The 17,992-nt window shown below is 54.7% G+C and overlaps 2 protein-coding genes across 3 annotated transcripts; one reads left to right on the forward strand and one right to left on the reverse strand.

Moving 5' to 3' along the window:
• Window positions 1-442: 442 nt before the first annotated feature.
• Window positions 443-8,359, reverse strand: LOC128801790 (serine/threonine-protein kinase PAK 3-like). Of its 2 annotated transcripts, XM_053967919.1 has the most exons (10): window positions 7,357-8,359; window positions 6,867-6,904; window positions 5,588-6,472; window positions 4,708-4,756; window positions 3,658-3,767; window positions 2,786-2,903; window positions 2,303-2,402; window positions 1,688-1,884; window positions 1,134-1,271; window positions 443-682 (listed from the first exon to the last, which is right to left on the reverse strand). In XM_053967919.1, exons 5-10 carry the CDS (start codon window positions 3,750-3,752, stop codon window positions 602-604), a joined length of 729 nt encoding a protein of 242 aa, XP_053823894.1. In that variant the 5' UTR covers window positions 3,753-3,767; window positions 4,708-4,756; window positions 5,588-6,472; window positions 6,867-6,904; window positions 7,357-8,359; the 3' UTR covers window positions 443-601. The 2 variants fall into 2 exon arrangements, with proteins under 2 accessions (XP_053823894.1, XP_053823895.1); XM_053967920.1 differs by lacking the exons at window positions 6,867-6,904; window positions 7,357-8,359 and having other exon boundaries at window positions 5,588-6,848.
• An 83-nt stretch (window positions 8,360-8,442) lies between these two features.
• LOC128801697 (zinc finger protein 697-like) lies at window positions 8,443-16,519 on the forward strand. The gene is made up of 4 exons (XM_053967737.1): window positions 8,443-8,524; window positions 8,685-9,111; window positions 15,488-15,728; window positions 15,820-16,519. The coding sequence occupies exons 1-4, from the start codon at window positions 8,443-8,445 to the stop codon at window positions 16,252-16,254; spliced, it is 1,185 nt and encodes a 394-aa protein (XP_053823712.1). The 3' UTR covers window positions 16,255-16,519.
• Window positions 16,520-17,992: the final 1,473 nt, after the last annotated feature.

Below are 17,992 nucleotides of genomic sequence, written 5' to 3' on the forward strand. Positions count from 1 at the left end.
TAATTTATATTACAGCAAAAGCAATTAAAAGTGATTACAAACTGTGCTATATCAAAATTGTTCTGATTAAGAATAAGTTACAGAAGTCAAGACATAATAGCAAAAGCCAACAAATACATAATTCTTTATAACTGACCCAGGGCAGGTTTTTCCCTTGCATGGAGCATTGGGCCTTCCCCGGGCCCCTTCTGCCCTCTGGCAGAGCCGGTGGCATTTTCCACCACACACAGTTTGTAACCAAGAGTCGGGTGCAGCCGAGAAGGCTCCAAGCGCTTCCTTCCAAGCGGACTCTGCAGATGCCGAGGCTGCTCTGGGCTCTGCCAGAGCTCTGCTGGGGCTCAGCTCTGGGGGAGGCTGGGCCCACTCTCCCCTCACATTGCTCTGGGCAGCTGAGTCACAGAGGGAGAAGGAAGGGACACCTCAAGGGAGTTGAGGTTTAAGAGAATTTTTATTCAAAAAACTGCCATACCAAACAGGCTGTCATAAGAACCGTAACAAACAGGCTGTCCTAACTACCATAACCATAACTAGCACTGCTAACTACCATGACTAACTAGTTGTCCTTACTAACTACTGTAACTAAAAGCTGTCTTCCAGTGCTTCATCTCCTCCACTGCTCCCTCAGTTGCTTGGCTGCGGTGATCAGGCTGGAGAGAGGCTTGGCTGATGATAAAAATGGGTGCTGCCCAAAGGATAAGAAAGAAAGAAATGAACTGTTACTTTCCAGAGTCAACTTCCTCACAGGCTCTGTGGCAACAGGACAAAGGGAAACGGTCTGAAACTCAGGAGAGGGAAGCGGGCTCAGATTAGCTCTAAGGCAGAATTTTTTTACCAGGAGAGTGGGGAAGCACTGACAGAAGGTGCCCAGAGATGTGGGAGGTGCCTCCTCCCTGGAAACATCCAAGCTCAGGTCAGGCAGGGCTCTGAGCCACCTGACCTGCCTAAAGATGGCCCTGCTCGTTGTGGGGCACCAGGTGCAGATGCCCTGGAAAGGACCCTGCCAAGTCAAACCAGGCGAGGATTCTGCTTGCTTTGCGTGTGGAAAGCAGCAAGACTCGAGACTCCCAGAGGGGGCCCCACAAGAAAACACCTCCCAGGCGCTGCTGCTTCCCCTGCAGCCGCTTGGCATTCACCTGCAGCAGCTCCTGGGCAGACCAGCGCCGCTCCTCGTCCGGCTCCAGGCTGCACTCAAGGAAGTCCCGCAGCAGAGCTGACAGGCACCTGGGCTCCTGTAGCTGCGGGGTCCCGTTCTGACGGATCAGAGCACGAGCCTGCAGGAAAAGCAAACTCAGCGCTCTGCCAGCTTCTTTCACACCCACAAGTGCTCACATCGAGCCTGGGTTCCCAGACCCAGCTCCAGGGGCACTTTCTTCCCTGGCAGAGATGCTGTTCAGAGCTCATTTTTCTATGCCAACCAAAAAACCAAACCCTGGTGTTGCCACAGCCATTGTAAAGAGCTGGTGCCCTTGCTTCACATTTTCAGGTCATCCTCACAGCCAGAAGAGTGGCAACGATGTAAATCCCAAAGCAAATTTTTGCTGGACACTGCAGAATATTCGTCTGTGCTGAGAGTCGAGTCTTCTGGGAATTCCCTTCCCCATAGGCAGAAGCCTCCAGCTGCTGCTCCCAGTGCAGGGTCACCCTGTGCTCACAGGCCTCTGCAACCACTGCAGAATTTGCCTCTTACCATGGCCCTCGTTTCCTTGAAGTAAGGAGGTTTTCCTTCCACCATCTCGATGGTCACAATGCCAAAGGACCAGATGTCCACCTTGGGGCCATAAGGAGAACTGCTGACAACTTCTGGGGCCATCCAGTGAGCAGTGCCCACCATGGAGCTGCACTGGTCCTGCTCAGGGCTGAGCTGAGCGCAGAGGCCAAAATCAGCTGAGGACAGAAACAAACACTGTCAAAGGCAGCTGGAATGAGGAAACCGAGCACAAAGACTCCCCACTCTCAGTCTGAGAATGCAGTAGTGAAGTCAGCTGGAAAAGTCCTCAGGGCTGTAGCCAAGGACAGATGGAACTGGACCCTTAAAGAAGCCCTCAGTTTTCGTGCAGCAGCATTTACTGATTCCCTTGAAGCTTTAGATTCCAACTCCTGCCCCTCTGGAAGGGCCATTCCCAGAGCAAAGGCACTCCTGACAGCCTGCTCCTCTCCTGAGCTCTCTGCAGGGGCAGCCACTCTCAGCTGGCAGCAGGGGCTGGGCAGTGCCCCCAGCAGCCCTTGTGGGGCTCTGGCCATCACTGGGAAGCAGCCCCACAGCCGCAGCCCGGGAGCGCCGTGCCTGGCCAGGAACACCCACCCAGCTTGACAGAGCCATCCATTCCCAGAAGGATGTTGGAGCTCTTCAGATCTCTGTGGATCACCCGGTTCGCATGGAGGAAATCCAGGCCCTGCAGACACTGAGAGAGAACAAGAAACACAAGCATAAAAACCAATGGCCAGAATATATCACACAAGAAAGGACAGTTTCGAATTCTGCCAGCAGCAACTTTGCTGTGACAGGCCAGGAGTGCACTGCAGACAAGCTCCAGGCAAACGGTTCAAGGCAAAGCTGGGAACAGCAAATCAAATCCAAAACAGACAGAGAGGACCACAACAGCACGGAAAAGAACAAGAACAGAGAAGAAGTGCAGTGCTGCTGGCAGGCCGTTCACTGCAGAGTCTCTTTGTTCTCCAGCTCATAAAAACAACAGAGAAACAAAGCCCTGAGCATGGAGCCCAATGCCCTGTTGGGAAGGACCATAATGTACAAGGCACGGCAGTCACAAGCAGGATCCCTCACCTCCCGACTGACAGCTGCCATCTCTCCTTCAGCCATGCATGTCTGTGTGACAACGTCCTGCAAAGTTCCTCCATCCATGTATTCCATCACCAGCCAGAGATCTCCATCAATAAGGAAGCTGGAAAAGGAAAACAATGGCATGGAGACCAATGTGCAGTGCTCAATTCCCCCATGGAAAAGCTTGGAGTGGAGCATTGTTTCCAGGTCACTTGTCAGTGAGGACAGAATCAGATGGAGAGACATTCCTGCCAGGCTGCACAATCCTTTGAATCTGCAGAGTCTAAAGGAGGAGACACCTGTGAGAAAGGAGAGGCCTTAGATGGCAAGCAGGTGAAAAATGCAGTTTAGCAACAGCCCAGATCAATGTGGAACCACAACACTGGCCCCCCAGCTGGTTCAGCTTCTGAACTCATCAGTTCCACCGTTCTCTCCAGAACAAGGCAACACAACTCCCAGGGTTATCCAGGGGAGGAGGCCGTGCAGCACTTGGGACAAAAGGGGTCAGAAAACCTTTCAGAAAGTCCCTTCAGAAACAGGCAAGGCCGGTGAAAATTGGCAAATGAGGCATATCTGGAAACAAGAACCTGGTCTTCCTGGCATCCTGCAGCAATGGAAAAGGGCTGGGAAGAAGAAGGCAAGGGAAATAATTTCTGCTGTGGTTTATCAGCACTTGTTGTAAGACACAGAAAACAGGGTCAACTTGAAGGAAAACCAAACCGAAGGAACAAAAGCACATGGAGGGAATGAACTGCCAGGCTGTTCCTTTGGGAAGATATGGGTGGGTCAGGCATTTTCAAAACAGGCTACAGACTACAGATGCCAGGAAAGGTTAAGGCAGGGCCCGTGCACGGGATAAGGCCTGAAGCACTCACCTGTCCAAAGAGTTGACAATGTTGGGGTTCTTCTTGTCCTTCAGGAGCAGGAGCTCATTCACCGCTCGTTCCCTGTTCTGCCCTCTGAGACTCATTTTCTTTATGGCCACCTGAAGGGACATTGCAGACCTTTAACTGGAGGAGTCTGTGGCAGGAGGCCGCAGCAAATACTGAGCGAGTCTTTTTGGAGCGACGGAGCCGGGCTGTGCCAAACTGCCTTGGGATGGGACACCAGAGCTCAGCAAGTGCCATTCCCACAGCCCATTGCTCTGCTAGCTGGGGGCTGCTGACAGGACACATGGCCAGAGACATTTGGCCTTGCAAGCTCTGCAGAAACAGCCCCTCAGCTGTCAGCCTCCAAGCTCTAACAACATTCTCTGCACCTACAGTCTTCTCAAATGGCCTCAACACTCTCATTATTATTCAAACACATTTTGCAAGCAGGAGGTGATTCTGGTTCTGTGAAACCAGAGAAAAACAGCTGGGAACCCTTTAGCAATTCTATGGGATTTGGTCATGATTTCAGATGCAACTGCTCTGGTTGGGATTGCACAACAAAGCAAACACACACATCCATTGCTCAGGTGATCCCTGTCACAGGCTGTCACTGACCCCAGAGCCAAACACAACTGCAGGGTTTAGGAGAGAGCTTTGCTCTGGACATCCATCTTCTCATTTGTCTCCCTCTCTCTCTGTGAACAGCTGAAGTGGAACTAAAACCCCAAATTGAGCCCAAGCAGGATCTCTCTCTCTAATTAGGGATGATAAATTTGGCCTCAGTCTGCAGCAGTTAATGCATTCACACTTTTAGATATGAAGACCAAGCCAGCATGTCCTGCTCTGACAGACACCGCTGCCCTCCTTGCATTCCTTTGGGCACTTCAGAAGGACCAAGTCTGTCCCAGCTGTGCTCTGCAGGCTGACACTGCTCTGCCTTCAGAGGAGCAGCCTGTGCAGGAAAGCTCTGCTGGCCCCCAAAGCTGCAGCCACAGCTCCCAGCTCCCAGCTCCCTGGAGAGCTGCCAGATGTGCTGGGCGCGTTGACACTGACCTCTCCTCCTGTGGCCCTGTTGAGTCCTTTAGAAATGGTTCCGAAAGCCCTGGAGACAAAACAGCAGAGAAGAAAGAAGCAGCGCTTTAGGCCCTGGCAGTGAAAGCCAGCCCAGACAGGAGATCTCTGCAGCCTGCAGCGTTCACAAACACCTGAGTGCATTGACCCTTCCAACAACACTGCAGTAGTCACCAGCCCTCTGCCATGCAAGGTGCGCAAGAGAAAACAGAGACCCAACACGAAGGAATTGGGCTGGAGTAAATCCCAAATGTCCACGCTGAACTGCTTTAGTTCAAAGCCTAGGGTGAGCAATGGGTGTCTAAAGAACTGGAAAAGAATGCATTTCATCCTTTTCCATTTCCTGCCTAAGACCTGCAGGATCCACAAGGGCCCTGCCATCAGGCAGGTGATGCATTTTCCCCCAGAGTGCATCAGCTCTGTGTCTGTTACTGAATGTAAGTGCTCTACTATGTGTGCTGGAATAGAGCACTTATTAGTTCATTTCTGGTTTCTGTTTCTAAAGCATTAGGTTGATAATCCTGACCAATGGATATTTTTTGAAACAAAATATTTGAAAGAAATCTCCTTGAGAACTGTTTTCTGACAATCACCAGATGGTGAGTTGCTCTATCAGGCAACCCAATACCAGGGACAGAAGATCTTCCAGGTCCTGCTCCTTGCTGCAGGCAGGACACTTCCAGCCTCAGGGGGCTTTGACAGTGCCTTCTGAGCACAGTTATCAATTCTGATCAGGACTGAGATACAGCAGAATGGTACAACAGTGTCTGGAGGTGTTTGGAGAACTCGTGACTTCTCACTTGATCCTGCACCAGCACAACACCTGGGCCTGCTTGTGCAGAAGTAACTGCCGTGCACTTACCCTTGGCCAATCTGCTCCACTTAGAGGTATTTCTCGGCAGGCTCCACCAGGCTCACGCTGTTCGCTGAAAGAAACCACGTGGAAGACGCTCCCTCCCAGAGTGAGACCCCGCCTTGCAGCAGAGCCAGAATGCAGCCCCCCTCCTTGGGGCCGTCAGCCCCTTGGTCTCAGCTGGGGAAGGACAATCAATGGCCCTGGGACATTCAGCTGCAGAGCAACACTGGGTGCAGCTGATGCTGAGACACACACACAGCAGCCTGCTCTGGCACACAGGAACAGAGCAGACGTACTCAGCTGCGTCAGGTACCACTCCCCTCTCCCCTCTGGCTGCAGGGCTGTGCTGCTGTCAGAATGTTCAGCCCAGCATCCCACTGCGGAGGGAGGTTCAGTGTCCTCTTCCTAAGCCCAGGGAGGTTCTCCACCCTCTTCCCAAAATGCTGCAGGTTCGCCATCATCTTTCCAAGCCATGGGACATTGACTGTCCACTTCCCATGCCGGGAGAAGTTCATCCTCCTCTTCCCAAGCCACAGGATGTCCTCTGTCCTCATCCCACACCAGGAGATGTCCATCATCCTCATCCAACATGACAGGAGCTTGGCCATTCTCGTCCCACACCAGGGGACATCCACCGTCCTTGTCCCACGCCAGGAGATGTCCACTGTCCTTGTCCCCCACCGCGGGAGCCTCGCCGTTGTATTCCCACACCGCGGGATGTTCGCCCTCGTCTCCCAGAACAGCGGGAAGTTCACCCTCATCTCCCGGCACTGAGGGAAGTTCACCATCGTCCCCCAGAACAGCGGGAAGCTCACTGCTCTCTTCCTCCTCTTTGGCCTCCTCTTTGGAAGCAGAGGGAGCCAGAGGAGGTGCTGGTGCTGCTTTTGTGCCCTGTGGACAGACGGCAGTGTGAGGGACGGGAAGTTCTGTCTCAGTTATCACCTTCTTTATCCTCAGCTGCACATCCAGCTGCACTAAGCAGAAATTGGGTTTGGAGCTGTTCAAACTAACAATGGGCTAAAGTCAACATTGCCACTTATTGTTGGGAATTCGATATTCCACCATGGCTAAAGCCAGCAAGCAATCCTCTGCCTGCAAAACCAGACCTGCAGCTCTTCTAAAGCTCTTCAGCAGAAAAGGAGAAAACTGCCAGGGATCCCTTTGCTGCTGCAGAGACACTGACAGGAACTTTCCTTCAGCCTCCCAGGCTGGCACTTGGCTGCCACATGCCAAGCTCACAACTTACTGCACAATTCCAAACACCAAAGGTTCCTTCCTCACTCACCGAAGGAGAAGCTGCTCGGGATCCACACATGAGGTGCCCTACAAGGGAAGAGGGAACATGAACCAGATGCTGTCAGGAAAAGAAGTGCCTGTGGAGGGAAATGCCACGGAGCAAGGCAACCCTGAGAGAACATTTTGCTTTCACAGCATCCCTGCAGGAGCCACAGTCCCTTCACACAGCAAGAGAACAGCACAAAATACTGGGCTGGGTCAGTTCTTGGCTGCACCAGCAAACGGAGGGAGTTCCAGGCTCTGCTGCCACAGACTCCCCGCTTGAGGGAACAGAACCCCCCAGGGCTCATTGCAAATGCTGTGCATGCCCCACTGGCTGCAGACACCCCCTTTTTCAGCTGCAGCTGCTGGCAGGAGCTCTCCCAAACCAGTGGTGTCTTCATGGCAATTTGGTTACAAAGTCAGCTCAGTTCCAGAAGAGAAACAGAAAGCACACAGCAAGCCCAAAGCCACAGCACTGAGGGGAAACCTTGACTTACGTGCCAAGTGGGTTAAAAAATACCCCAAATATGCCACAGAGTACAGCGTGCAAACTGCAGCAACCACGTGCTGGATCATTTTGGCTGCGCTGCACACGTCTGCTGACTGTAGCCCTGCAAGCACAGAAGGAGACCCGTCAGGGGTGGGCTGGCTGCTGAGAATGCCTCGGGCAGGAGGATCCTCCGGCAACGAGCAGTGCCCACAGCCACTCTGGACACTGAGGCCTCTGTGTCCCACAGCAACGGGAACACCACGGGGACGTGGTAGTGTTCCTGTGACATCACAGCAGCAGCTCACGCAGAAACCGCCTGGGAGGTTCTCCTGTGTCACAAAGGAGCACAAAGAACCCTCCCAGGGCACAGCCTATGGCCCAAAGATCCAAGAGGAACTCTGAAAATGCAGCAAACAAGGACACCCCATAGCCCAGCCTGAACACTGAGGAGGAACAAGGACGGCACCAGAGCAAAGGAGACATGACCTTTAGGCACTGATAGTTCTGACTACAACCAGCAAGAAGTGTTCCATCTGGGATTTTTGTTCTCGTTCTAAGAACACGTAAGGTTCTCCACTCTAAATATACAGAAGGCAGGAACTGGGGAGGAGGTGGGATTAAGAAGGAAGAGGAGAAGGGAGAGAGGAAAAGGAGGAGCAGGAAGAGCAGGAGCAGGAGCAAGGAAAGAAGGAGAAACAGTGACAGTGTTTGATAAGGGATCTTTCCTGGTCCTTAGCTCAACTCCAAAACCCCTGGTTAAATTTTATCTGCTCTGTCCGGCCTTGGAGGGCAGTGAGAGAGCGGCTTTGGTGGGTGCCTGGCATCGGGCCAGCGTCACCCCACTATAATGGGACATGCCTCGTGTGGCCTCGTGTTGCTGTTGCTTTTGCCTTTCCTAGGATTTTCTCTTTTGCATTAAATGTTTGTGAAGTGCCCCCGGTGTCCCTCGTGTTCCCTTGGCGCCGGCAGCCCCATCCCTTCCCCTGCTCGGCCTGCCACGTTGCATCCCGGCCGGAGGAGCCTTGGAGCTGCCGTGGGGGCCGTGGGGCTGCCCCCCGAGCCGGGGCCCCTTCCCAGAGCTCCCAGTGTGCCCATGGAGCCTGGAGCAGCCAGCGAGGGCTTCAGCTGGGGCGGCAGAGAGGCGCTGCTGGGGGGTGCCACCACAGTTCGGTTTGGTTGGTTCTTCCCAGCCCGGGGAAAAAAACATTTTTGTCGTTTTCTGCCAGAAATCTCTCCACTCCCGCACTCAGCCGAAGGGGTTTGGGGCGGTTTTCCCTTTTTGGGGGAAATCCAAGCGATGCACTGATGCTCCTAATTAGGGGTAGGAGAAGTGAGACTCGTGGGCTTGCCGCAGAGGCGGAGGCAGCGAAGGCGCAGGGCCGGGAAAGCCGTGTCGGGAGGTGCGGAGAAGTTTGTTTGTGTTTCCGCTGGATGCCGGCCCGGGCCCGGGCCCGTTCCAGGGCTGTTCCTCAGCTGCGGCTTTGCCCTCGCACAGCCCGGGGGGCCCTGAGAGCGCGGGGCGAGGCGGTGCCGTGTGCAGAGCCCGCCCCTCGCTGCGATTGGCCGGCTGTGCCGTCAGTCGTGGTTGTGGCGCGCTGATTGGTGAAAGAGGGGCGAAGCACGGCCCCGCTGGCGGCCTGAGGGCGGCCCTGGCTGGGCAGCGGCGCCATTGGCGGAGCGTCTGTGCGGGCCCGGGAGCGGCGGCAGCGGCCGGAGGCCGGGGAGGCGGCATTGGCGGAGCTGGGAGGCGGCCCCGGCGCAGGTGGGAGCCGCGCTGGGTTCTGCGGGGGCTCGGGGCTCGCTGCGGGCGGAGGGGGCGGCAGGGGGCTGCGGCGGCTTGCTTGTGCCGTGTCCGGCCCGTGGTGGCCCTGGGCCGAGGGCGCTGCGGGAGCGGCTGCCCGCGCTCTCCTTCCCGCCGCTGCCTGGGCAGGAGCCGCTGCCGGAGCAGCGCTGCCTCGTCCCGCTTGCTGTGGCTAGGACAGAGATGGCTGCCCCGTCGCCGGGAGCGTGCGGGGAAATTCACGTCGCCGGAGGTTTCTGTGCCCAGAGGAGACCGAGGAGTCCTGTAAAAGTGACTTTATTGCTGAGCAGAGGGAGAGGCCGTGGGGCATTTGCCATGCGGTCTCTCCCATTGTTGTAGTACGCAGCCTCCTTTTTATGCTCATTTTCCCGGCCGCACCTCCCTCTGCCTTTGCCCACTGGCTGAGGAACTCGGAAGGTTCTGAATTCCCGATGCGCCTGCTGCCTGTCCTCGTTAATGTGCACCCTCCTTGTGTATAACATCCGATATTCATGGCTCTGTTAAGTCTTTGTTCTTCTCGAAGTTCAGGAATTTAGCGGGACTTTGAGCATCTGTCTGTGCCAATTTGTAACATTTATTGGAACTTTGGAACTGATGGTTTCTCCCGTTACTTCCTTATCTACAAGTCCCTGGCCCTATCTCCAGGCAGATTCACTCATTGACTCTGCTTTGTTCCTCCCGGGTCCTCTTTGGTTGTAGGGTTAGGTCTGGTGGCCCTTCATCTTTTCCCCATTTTTGGGCGCTCCCTCCAGCCGGGGCTGCATTAATTGACAGTTTTTTTTCTAATTACATCATCAAATACTTGAATTCCAACTGCTTTCCCTGAACTTGTTAGAGCAAAAACCCCAGTGCTCTAATACACCCTATATAACATCGACAGTGACAGCACATGTTGGAGTCGGCAGAGGGATTATCGCCCTCCTCATTTTAGTGAAATTTTCAAAACGTTCTCCATTTGCTGTTTCTCTTTGCAGCTGAACCAAATTTTGTTGCAGAGTCAGAGATCCTCACCATGGGCTCTGCCTTCAGCTGTGCCAATTGCATCTGTGCAAGCAGGAAGAACTTGGGGTGAGGGGCAGAGGGAATCAGCCCAATTCCTTCCCCAGGCAAGAAGAGCCGGGTACATTGTCCCCACTTTGCCCCAGCAGTGTTAATTTGCATTTCTAAAGCTCCTCCGCTGGCTGCCTGGAATGCAGCTTCTCTTCCAGAGCAGCCTTCAACAGCCTCACGTGTGGTACCCCGACAACCTGCTGCTTTTTTTTTTTCTTTCCTTCAAATCATCTCTTTACTGTTTATCAGTTAAAAGGTCACCTGTAAAGCTCTTCTAGTTCTGCAAAATGCAGCCTAAAGGTCAACTTCGAAAAACCCAGACCAAAATTTTGCCATCACTAAGAGCCACGCACAAACATACCAAGGCAACTATGTTTTTTCTACTGTCCTTGGAGTAAAAACTCATTCTCCCATCCCTGACCCAACCCTAACCGGCAATATAGAAGTAGGACTATTACAAAAAATACTGTAATGCTATAAACTTTGCACTGAAACTGCAGGAAAAAGAAAAACTCCACCAATATGTTTCGTGTTAGAGTCAAGGCATTACTTGATTCTGACCAGGATGTGCAACAGAAATCATTCCATGCACACATAGCCCAGGTGTGCAGAGAAAATCGTTGCGTGACACGTGGGTCTTACTAGATTTTCCCCAAACTTGATACAGTCTGAACCAATCTAAACCCATTGGTTTAATGTTCTACAGTTTCAAGTTGTGCAGTTTTTAGTATTTGGTTTCCTATTGGACCCGGATTTCTTTGCTTCTGATGTTAATTAGGTGGGAACTGCTGGATTTCCTTCTCAGCCTTTTGCAGAGCAGGTGTCTCCAGCTGTGCCGGGGGCAGTGTCTGGGGTAGGTGTTGGTTGCTGTTTGCTGCTGGGCGTTGCTGTTTTGCTGCTGGTCGTTATCTTTGTGGGTATCTTTTGGGCCATTCCCAGAGTGTTGAGCTGTTAAACTCATCTCCATGGAGTGGTGGAACATCCCTTAAAAAAACCTTTAACATTTCTTTCCCAGAGGCCAAGGCAAAGCAAGCCTGAGTAGAGAAATAAAATGTAAAAAATGTTGAAGTCTATGAACTGGTGTATTTTCCATCGATGCAATGGCAGGCAGCGCAGTGTGTAAGTGAGAGCCAGAGTGGAATTGTGCCGTTGTGTTCCCCAGCAGCTGCGGCAGTGCAGGCACAGAAAGCACTGAAGGTGCAGCAGTGGCAGCGAGGATTGGCCCCGGTGTCTGGAGATGCCAAAGGAGGGTGGTCAGGCGGAGGATTTGAGCAGAGGATGTGTGGGCAGGCCCAGGGCCTTGCCCCGCTGTGGAGGCCTGGCTGCTGCTGTGCTGCCTTCAGTGCAGGCTCAGTGGGGGCCTCCCATCCTCCTGCTGCAGGCAGGAAGTGCAAATCTCCGGGGCTTCAGAGCCCTGGAGCCGAGGCTGAGGGGTCCCCCGTGTTCAGCTGTGCTGGTGGCTGTTTCTGGCCTCAGGGCCACTTGGCACGGGCCATGCCACTTGGCCACCAGTGGTGCTGCTTTGCAGTCCTTAGGCAGGGCCCGATGTCCTGCTTGGATGTTGGGAACAAAAAAGTGCTAAGGCAGGCTCTGTGCCAGCCCAGCTTCCTATGGCAGAGATTTCACAAGAGACAGGATTCTGGCCACAGACTGCTTTAAACGTACATCCCTTATCTCCAGCTTGCACTAGGTGGAGAATTACCAGGGTAAGGAATTCCAGACATGAATTCCAAGGGGAGACAATTGAATATCAGCCCTGGGTCTGGCTCTTCTTCTTGCCAAAGCCAATGGCAAAAGCCGTACCCATGGCATCTTGGTTTACAGCCCTGAGTCCTTCCTAGGGACTCTCCCCTGCCCAGGAGGGCAATGCCTCTGCCAGGTGCTTGTGGCTGACCCCGTCCCCTGGGTCCTGGGGCCCCCTTGGGCCCTGGGGTAGATCCCTGAGGGGCTGTAGGGGCTGTGCCATGGCCTTTGCATTCAGCTTGGCCTTTTGCTCACCCCTTCTTGCATTCAGCTGCTGTGCCTTTTTGCCCAAGTGCTCCAGGGCCGCCTTCTGCCACTCCTGCAGCCCCCCTCGCTGCCTGTGTGTCCTGGTTCAGGACAAGTTTGGGAGAGAGCCCCCAAAGGGGTTCCTCTAGAAAGCAGAATCTATTGGCCCTCCCCCCAACTGGTTCGGGAAAAAATGCTTCCTTGGAGAAAAGTGGAAAAAAACTGTTTTTTAAACAAGCAAACCTAAACAATATTAAACAATGAAACTTCTTGCCACTCCAAGAGAGAGAGACAAACTCAGAAAAATCTCCCACGGGCTGCAGCTCAGCTCACTCAGTCTCTTATCAGTCCCTCCGGTGCTGGAAATGCCGCGGCCCAGGCCTGGCCTGCTGGGTCACAGGTGCGAGCTGCTGTTCTCTTCTGGGTGTTCAGTCCAGAGCAGGTTTGAGCAGGTCCAAAAAAAAAGGAAAAAAGACACAGTCCAGGGAACTTCTTTGCCCCAGCTAGCTAAAACTAAAAAGCAAAGGAGAGCTCTGTCTCGCTGTCTGTCCGTCCGCAGATAACGCAGTCCAGCAGCAGGAATGTGGAGAAGTGAGTGCAGTTCTTGAAAACAAACTCCGTGCTTCTTCTGCCTCCACTTCATTCTTGGAGTAAGTCTTAAAGCTGCAAATCTTATTATTCAGCATAAACAGAACAGACGACTGGGGATAAAAGCATCATACAGTCAGTCCAGGACACTGTGGATGCTCATTCTCTGACAGCTGCTGAGCTTTCTGCAAAATCTTTCCTTTCTCCAGCGACCCAAACCAAATGGTTGATAGAAAATCCTGATCCTTGCATGTACACTCTGCATTTCCCAGCTGTTCCTTTGTTTTCCTCCTTGTGCTCAGGGTCCCCTCCAGAGCCCGTATCGCAGAGCCGGTCCCTGTCCTGCCGCAGTGTCCAAAGGCAGCCCCCCCGGCGGGCAGGGCCGGCAGCTCCCCGGGGCCGGGCAGCGGCCGGGGCGTCCCGCAGCCTCCTGGGGGCCGGGGGCCACTGCCAGCCCTGCCCGGGGCTGGTGGGGTCAGGCAGCGCCTGGCGCTGAGCCCCAGCCGTCCCACAGCCCCGGCCCGGCCCCGCAGCTCCCCACAGGCCCCCAGCCCGTGCTCCCGGTCCCGCAGCTCTGCGCCCGGTGCTGCTGCTGCCCACCGCAGAGAAACCCCCTGACATCCTGACCTCCTTCTTTTCCTGTCCTGGAAACTGGGAATTCAAAGTATCAGCTGGCAAATTTTGAGGATAAGACCCTGGTGAAAGACATCCCAATCCTCAGTACTTTTCTCTTCCTCCTCTTTTCCATCATATTTTTTCTTGCCACATAGATTGCTCCTGCTGCTTCTTGCCTTCACCATATTGCTGCACACTCCCCTTCACCCGATCCCTTCCCAGCACACCAAAACCATCCATCCCGTTGTCCAAATCCCTTCTCCACTTCCCTTATTGCCCCCTGGGTGTCCATGTCCTTAATTACCTATGGGAGAATGTGCAAACTACCTCAACATTCTCCCCAGGGACCCTTCAGAGATATTTTGGGATCATTATCCCTTTGGCTAGGACCTCTCCCTGGCTTTCCCTTTTCTCCCCTCCATGGGTGCCCTGCCATGTTCACTCCCCAAAGATCCCAGTGCACTCATGGGTGAGATTTTCAGTGCTCTCTCCCTGCTGACTCTTCACAGACTCCCCTGATGTGTCACTCGTCTGTCTCCTGGTCACTGCCGGGTCCCCAGTCAATCCCCGGTGCCGCCGCCAGCCAAGGGAGCCGATCACCCAAAGTGGGTGAGGCACCTTCAGCTGCACTCCCTGCCTGCCACCCCAGACGGTGGAAGGAATTCCGGATGAGCCCCAGAGTGTGTGGATAAATTGACATCAGCAGAGGTTTCTGTCCAGAAAGCAGAGAGAGGAGTCCTGTAAAAGTAATTTCATTCCGAAAAATGGGAGAGGCAGTGGGAGATTCCCCAATGCATCTCTCCCATTGTGGGAGAACACAGCCTCCTTTTCATCCTAATTCTCCTGGCCACATCTCCCTCTCCCTTTCCCCACTGGCTGAAGTACTTGAGAGCTACAGACTTACATACCCCCATTAATATGCTCCCCACTATTGTATAGCAGACGATATCCATGGCTCTGTTAAGCCTTTGTTGTTCTTCTGGAAGTTCATGAATTGAGCAGGACCTTGGCTGAGCAGCAGTCTGTGTCATTAAGTAATAACATTTTCTGAAACTGATGGCTTCTCCTGTCACTATGTACAGGTCCCTGGCCCTATATCCGAGCAGATTCACAGCATCTGTTTGTAAAGACACTTTCCTCTTGTTCCCTTCATGGGGGTCCCCCGTTTGCGGGAGATCCCCCCTGGAGCAGGGTGTCCCCTTTTTGCTCCAGCCCCAGCCCTCAGGCAGAGCTCAGCCAATCAGAGCGCGCGGCGCTGATGACTCACCAGTTGCCAGGCAGACTCGCAGCTCCCAGCCTTCCCCACCTGGACCCCACCTGCGCCCCCTCCTCGTCCCCAGCGCCCCCCGCGAGGGGAATTTGGGGAGGTGGGTGTGGGGCAGCGCCAAGGCCAGGCCCCCCCGCGCTGTCCTGGCGGGAGCGGCTGCAGTGGGGAGGTGGCCAAGAGCCCAGCGCTGCCCCAGCCCGACCTGCCCCAGCTCCATCCCTGCCCCTGCGCTGGGATGCTGTGGGTTTGGGGGGAAGAGGGAGCCGGCAGTGGGTGCCAGGCCTGGGGGCAGGAGGAGAAGGGAAGGAGAAGCAGGGTTGAGGAACAAAATAGTCAAACGATGCATGAGGCAGGAGAAGGTGGGATTGTGCAGGAGAAGGAGGAAGAGGAGTGTGATGAAGAGTAGAGTCACAGGAGGAGGAGTATGGGCAGAAATGGGAGGCACCACGAGGTTCCACCCCTCCCTGTATCTGCAGCCTCCCCCCAGCCCCAGGAGCGCTGCTCCCCCCACGTGCAGCAGGTGACTGTGGAGGGGGATCCACGATTTTCATGGGGGTGAATCTTGGTGTTTCTGAGCTTTCTTGGGCTAAATGTTGGTGCTTTGGTTTTATGTGGCAGCTGAATCTTTTGGAGGAGGTTTTTGCTGACTTGTGATGTTTGGGGAGTTTTTGATCTGTGTCTTGAAGTTTGCAGGATTTGTGGGCTGAATGTTGGTTGTTTTGGAGGTTCTTAGAGACACAAGATTCCCAGTGACTTCCTGAGATGAACTTGGGCAAGGAGGAACCTGCAGTCCAAGGTGCTCTCCTCTTTTTTTTTTCCCCAAACCAGGAATTTCATTCCCAGGGTGTGGCTGGATGGAGGAGGAGGAAAAGCCCCAGAGATCCTGCAGGAAGAGGGGCTGCAAACCCAGCCCAGGGAGTTGCGGGGAGGAAAGAGCCCCCCTGAGCCAGGAAGGCTGCTGGAGATCCAGCCGGAGCTTGGAGCTGGTGGAGAAGGCTCATGGCAGGGAGAAGCCCCACAAGTGCTTGGAATGTGGACAGGTTTTCAGCTGGAGCTCAGATCTGATCAGGTACCAGGTGATCCACACTGGGGAACGGCCTTACGAGTGTGGGGAGTGTGGGAAGGGTTTCAGCCACAGCTCTCACCTGATCCGGCACCAGGTGATCCACACTGGGGAACGGCCCTACAAGTGTGGGGAGTGTGGGAAGAGCTTCAGAGACAGCTCTGAACTGATCCGGCACCAGGTGATCCACACTGGGGAACAGCCCTACACCTGCTTGGAATGTGGGAAGAGCTTTGGGTGGAGCTCAGACCTGAGAAAACACCAGCGCATCCACACGGGGGAGAGGCCCTATGAGTGTCCCCAGTGTGGGAATAGGTTTCAGACCAGCTCCACTCTCCTTGTACATCAACGGATTCACACAGAGGAGAGGCCCTTCCGCTGCCCTGACTGCGGGAAGGGCTTCAAGCAAAACTCCCACCTCACCAGGCACTGGCGCATCCACACTGGGGAGAGGCCCTATGAGTGTGGGGAGTGTGGGAAGAGCTTCTCACAGAGCTCAAACTTGACCCAACACCAACGGAGGCACCACTAAGGGAAGCCCTGTGAGTGCCCCGAGTGAGGGAAGAGAGTGAGGGAAGAGCTTAGTGCGCTGCTCCGGCTCTATCCCCCATGGGAGGCTCCGGGCTGGATGATCCCCAGTGACCCCCGTTGGGCAAAGCCCTGCTGATCCGTGGTCCTGGTGATTCCCATTGGGTGGGGGGAAGGTGTTGGCTTCTTCTCCTTGTGCTGCTGTGATTCTGGGGGGTTCCCATGGATGGGGGAGGAGAGGTGAGTCAGGGGTCCTGGTACACTGGCGAGGGCTCATGGATTGGGGGGGTCCCAGCGCTTTGTGCGGGTTGGTGAAGGGTGGGAGGCAGTGAATGGGGGGGTCCTGGTAAATTGGGAGGGACCCTGGTGATAACAGGGGGTCCTGGCTGATAACGGGGGGGGGTGGGGGGGGGGACAGGACCAAGCCCCAAGGGAACACCCCGGTGCTGGGGACCCGCTGTGCTCCCCCAGCGCTTCGGCCCCTCCGGTCCCCCCTGTTCCCAGCACTGTTCCCGGGGGTCTCACAGGTCTGGGGGGTCAAATGGGGGAGGGGGTGGAACCCCCGTGATGGATGGGGGGCACAAAGAGGGGTCCGGGCCAGGTGCTTGGGGGGGGGTCAGTGCACGAGGGGGCGTCCGGTCCCTGCCCTGGTGCTCAGTGATGGGGGGGGTCAGTGCACGGGGGGTGTCCTGGTGCTCTGTGACTGGGGGGTGTTGGAATCCAGGACATCCTTCTGGATGCCCTGGATGGCTTGAGCTCCTGGCAGGCAGCTCGGAGACCTTGGCACAGTGTCAAGAACACCTATGACTTAGATTTTAGCCCCTGGAGAAAATGGCCAGCTTTGTGTGAGGAATTACAAGCCACAAGAGTTTGAGTAGTGTGGTAGGTGAATAAACACAGGGTAAAAAATTAGAATTTTAGGGTTTTAAAATAAGGGGTTCAAGGGGACAAGATGGAGGGATTTGGGCATGTCCTGACCTTCTTCTCCTTCTTCTTGCCCTCCATGTGTTGCTGTGATGGTGACACTTTTCTATTGGTTGAAGGTAGAGTCACACTGTCCCACGTAAATGATAGATATTGGCATGTTATTGTAAATATAGTACAGGTAGGTTTTAGTGTAAAAGGTAAACACCGCCCTGAGGGCAGGGAGACTGCCACAGACTGACCTGCTAGACAGAGCTCAGCAGAGCGGACAAAGCATGTTATCGAGAAGAGAAAATAAATGACCTTGAGAAGCAAAGCTGCGCATCTCGACTGCTTCTTTGGCTGCGTGGGCTGGGAGAAAAGGACTTTTCACAATCTCGGGGTCATCTCGACCACCAGAAAACCGAGGGGGGGACTCCACTCGTCCCAGTGCCCGGTGAGGGTGGTCAGTGCTCGAGGTGGGGTCGGGGGCACTGAAGGGGGTGACCCTGGGGCAGGGTCAGTGCTCAGCAGTGGGGGCTGCCTGGGGACCCCCCCGGCCCCCACATCACAGCTGGGTCTCCTGCAAGGCACTGAGGGGAGGCTCGTTCATCAACCCACCCCCACCAGCGTTTCCACACACCTTCCCAAAGTGTCCCCAAGTGCTCCAAAGTGTCCTCAGAATGTCCCCGAGTCCCTGCAGAGGTGACACCGGCTCGATGACGGCCCAGTGGTGATGTTGCTCTGTCCACAGCAGCCTTGAGATGTCCTCAATGGCTCTTTGGCTCTGCTTGGCCACCGCGTGGCCACTGTGGCCAGAAGAGGGACAGAAGAAGAGG

This window comes from Vidua chalybeata, chromosome 31 (assembly GCF_026979565.1).
Source record: "Vidua chalybeata isolate OUT-0048 chromosome 31, bVidCha1 merged haplotype, whole genome shotgun sequence".
NCBI lineage: Eukaryota > Metazoa > Chordata > Aves > Passeriformes > Viduidae > Vidua > Vidua chalybeata.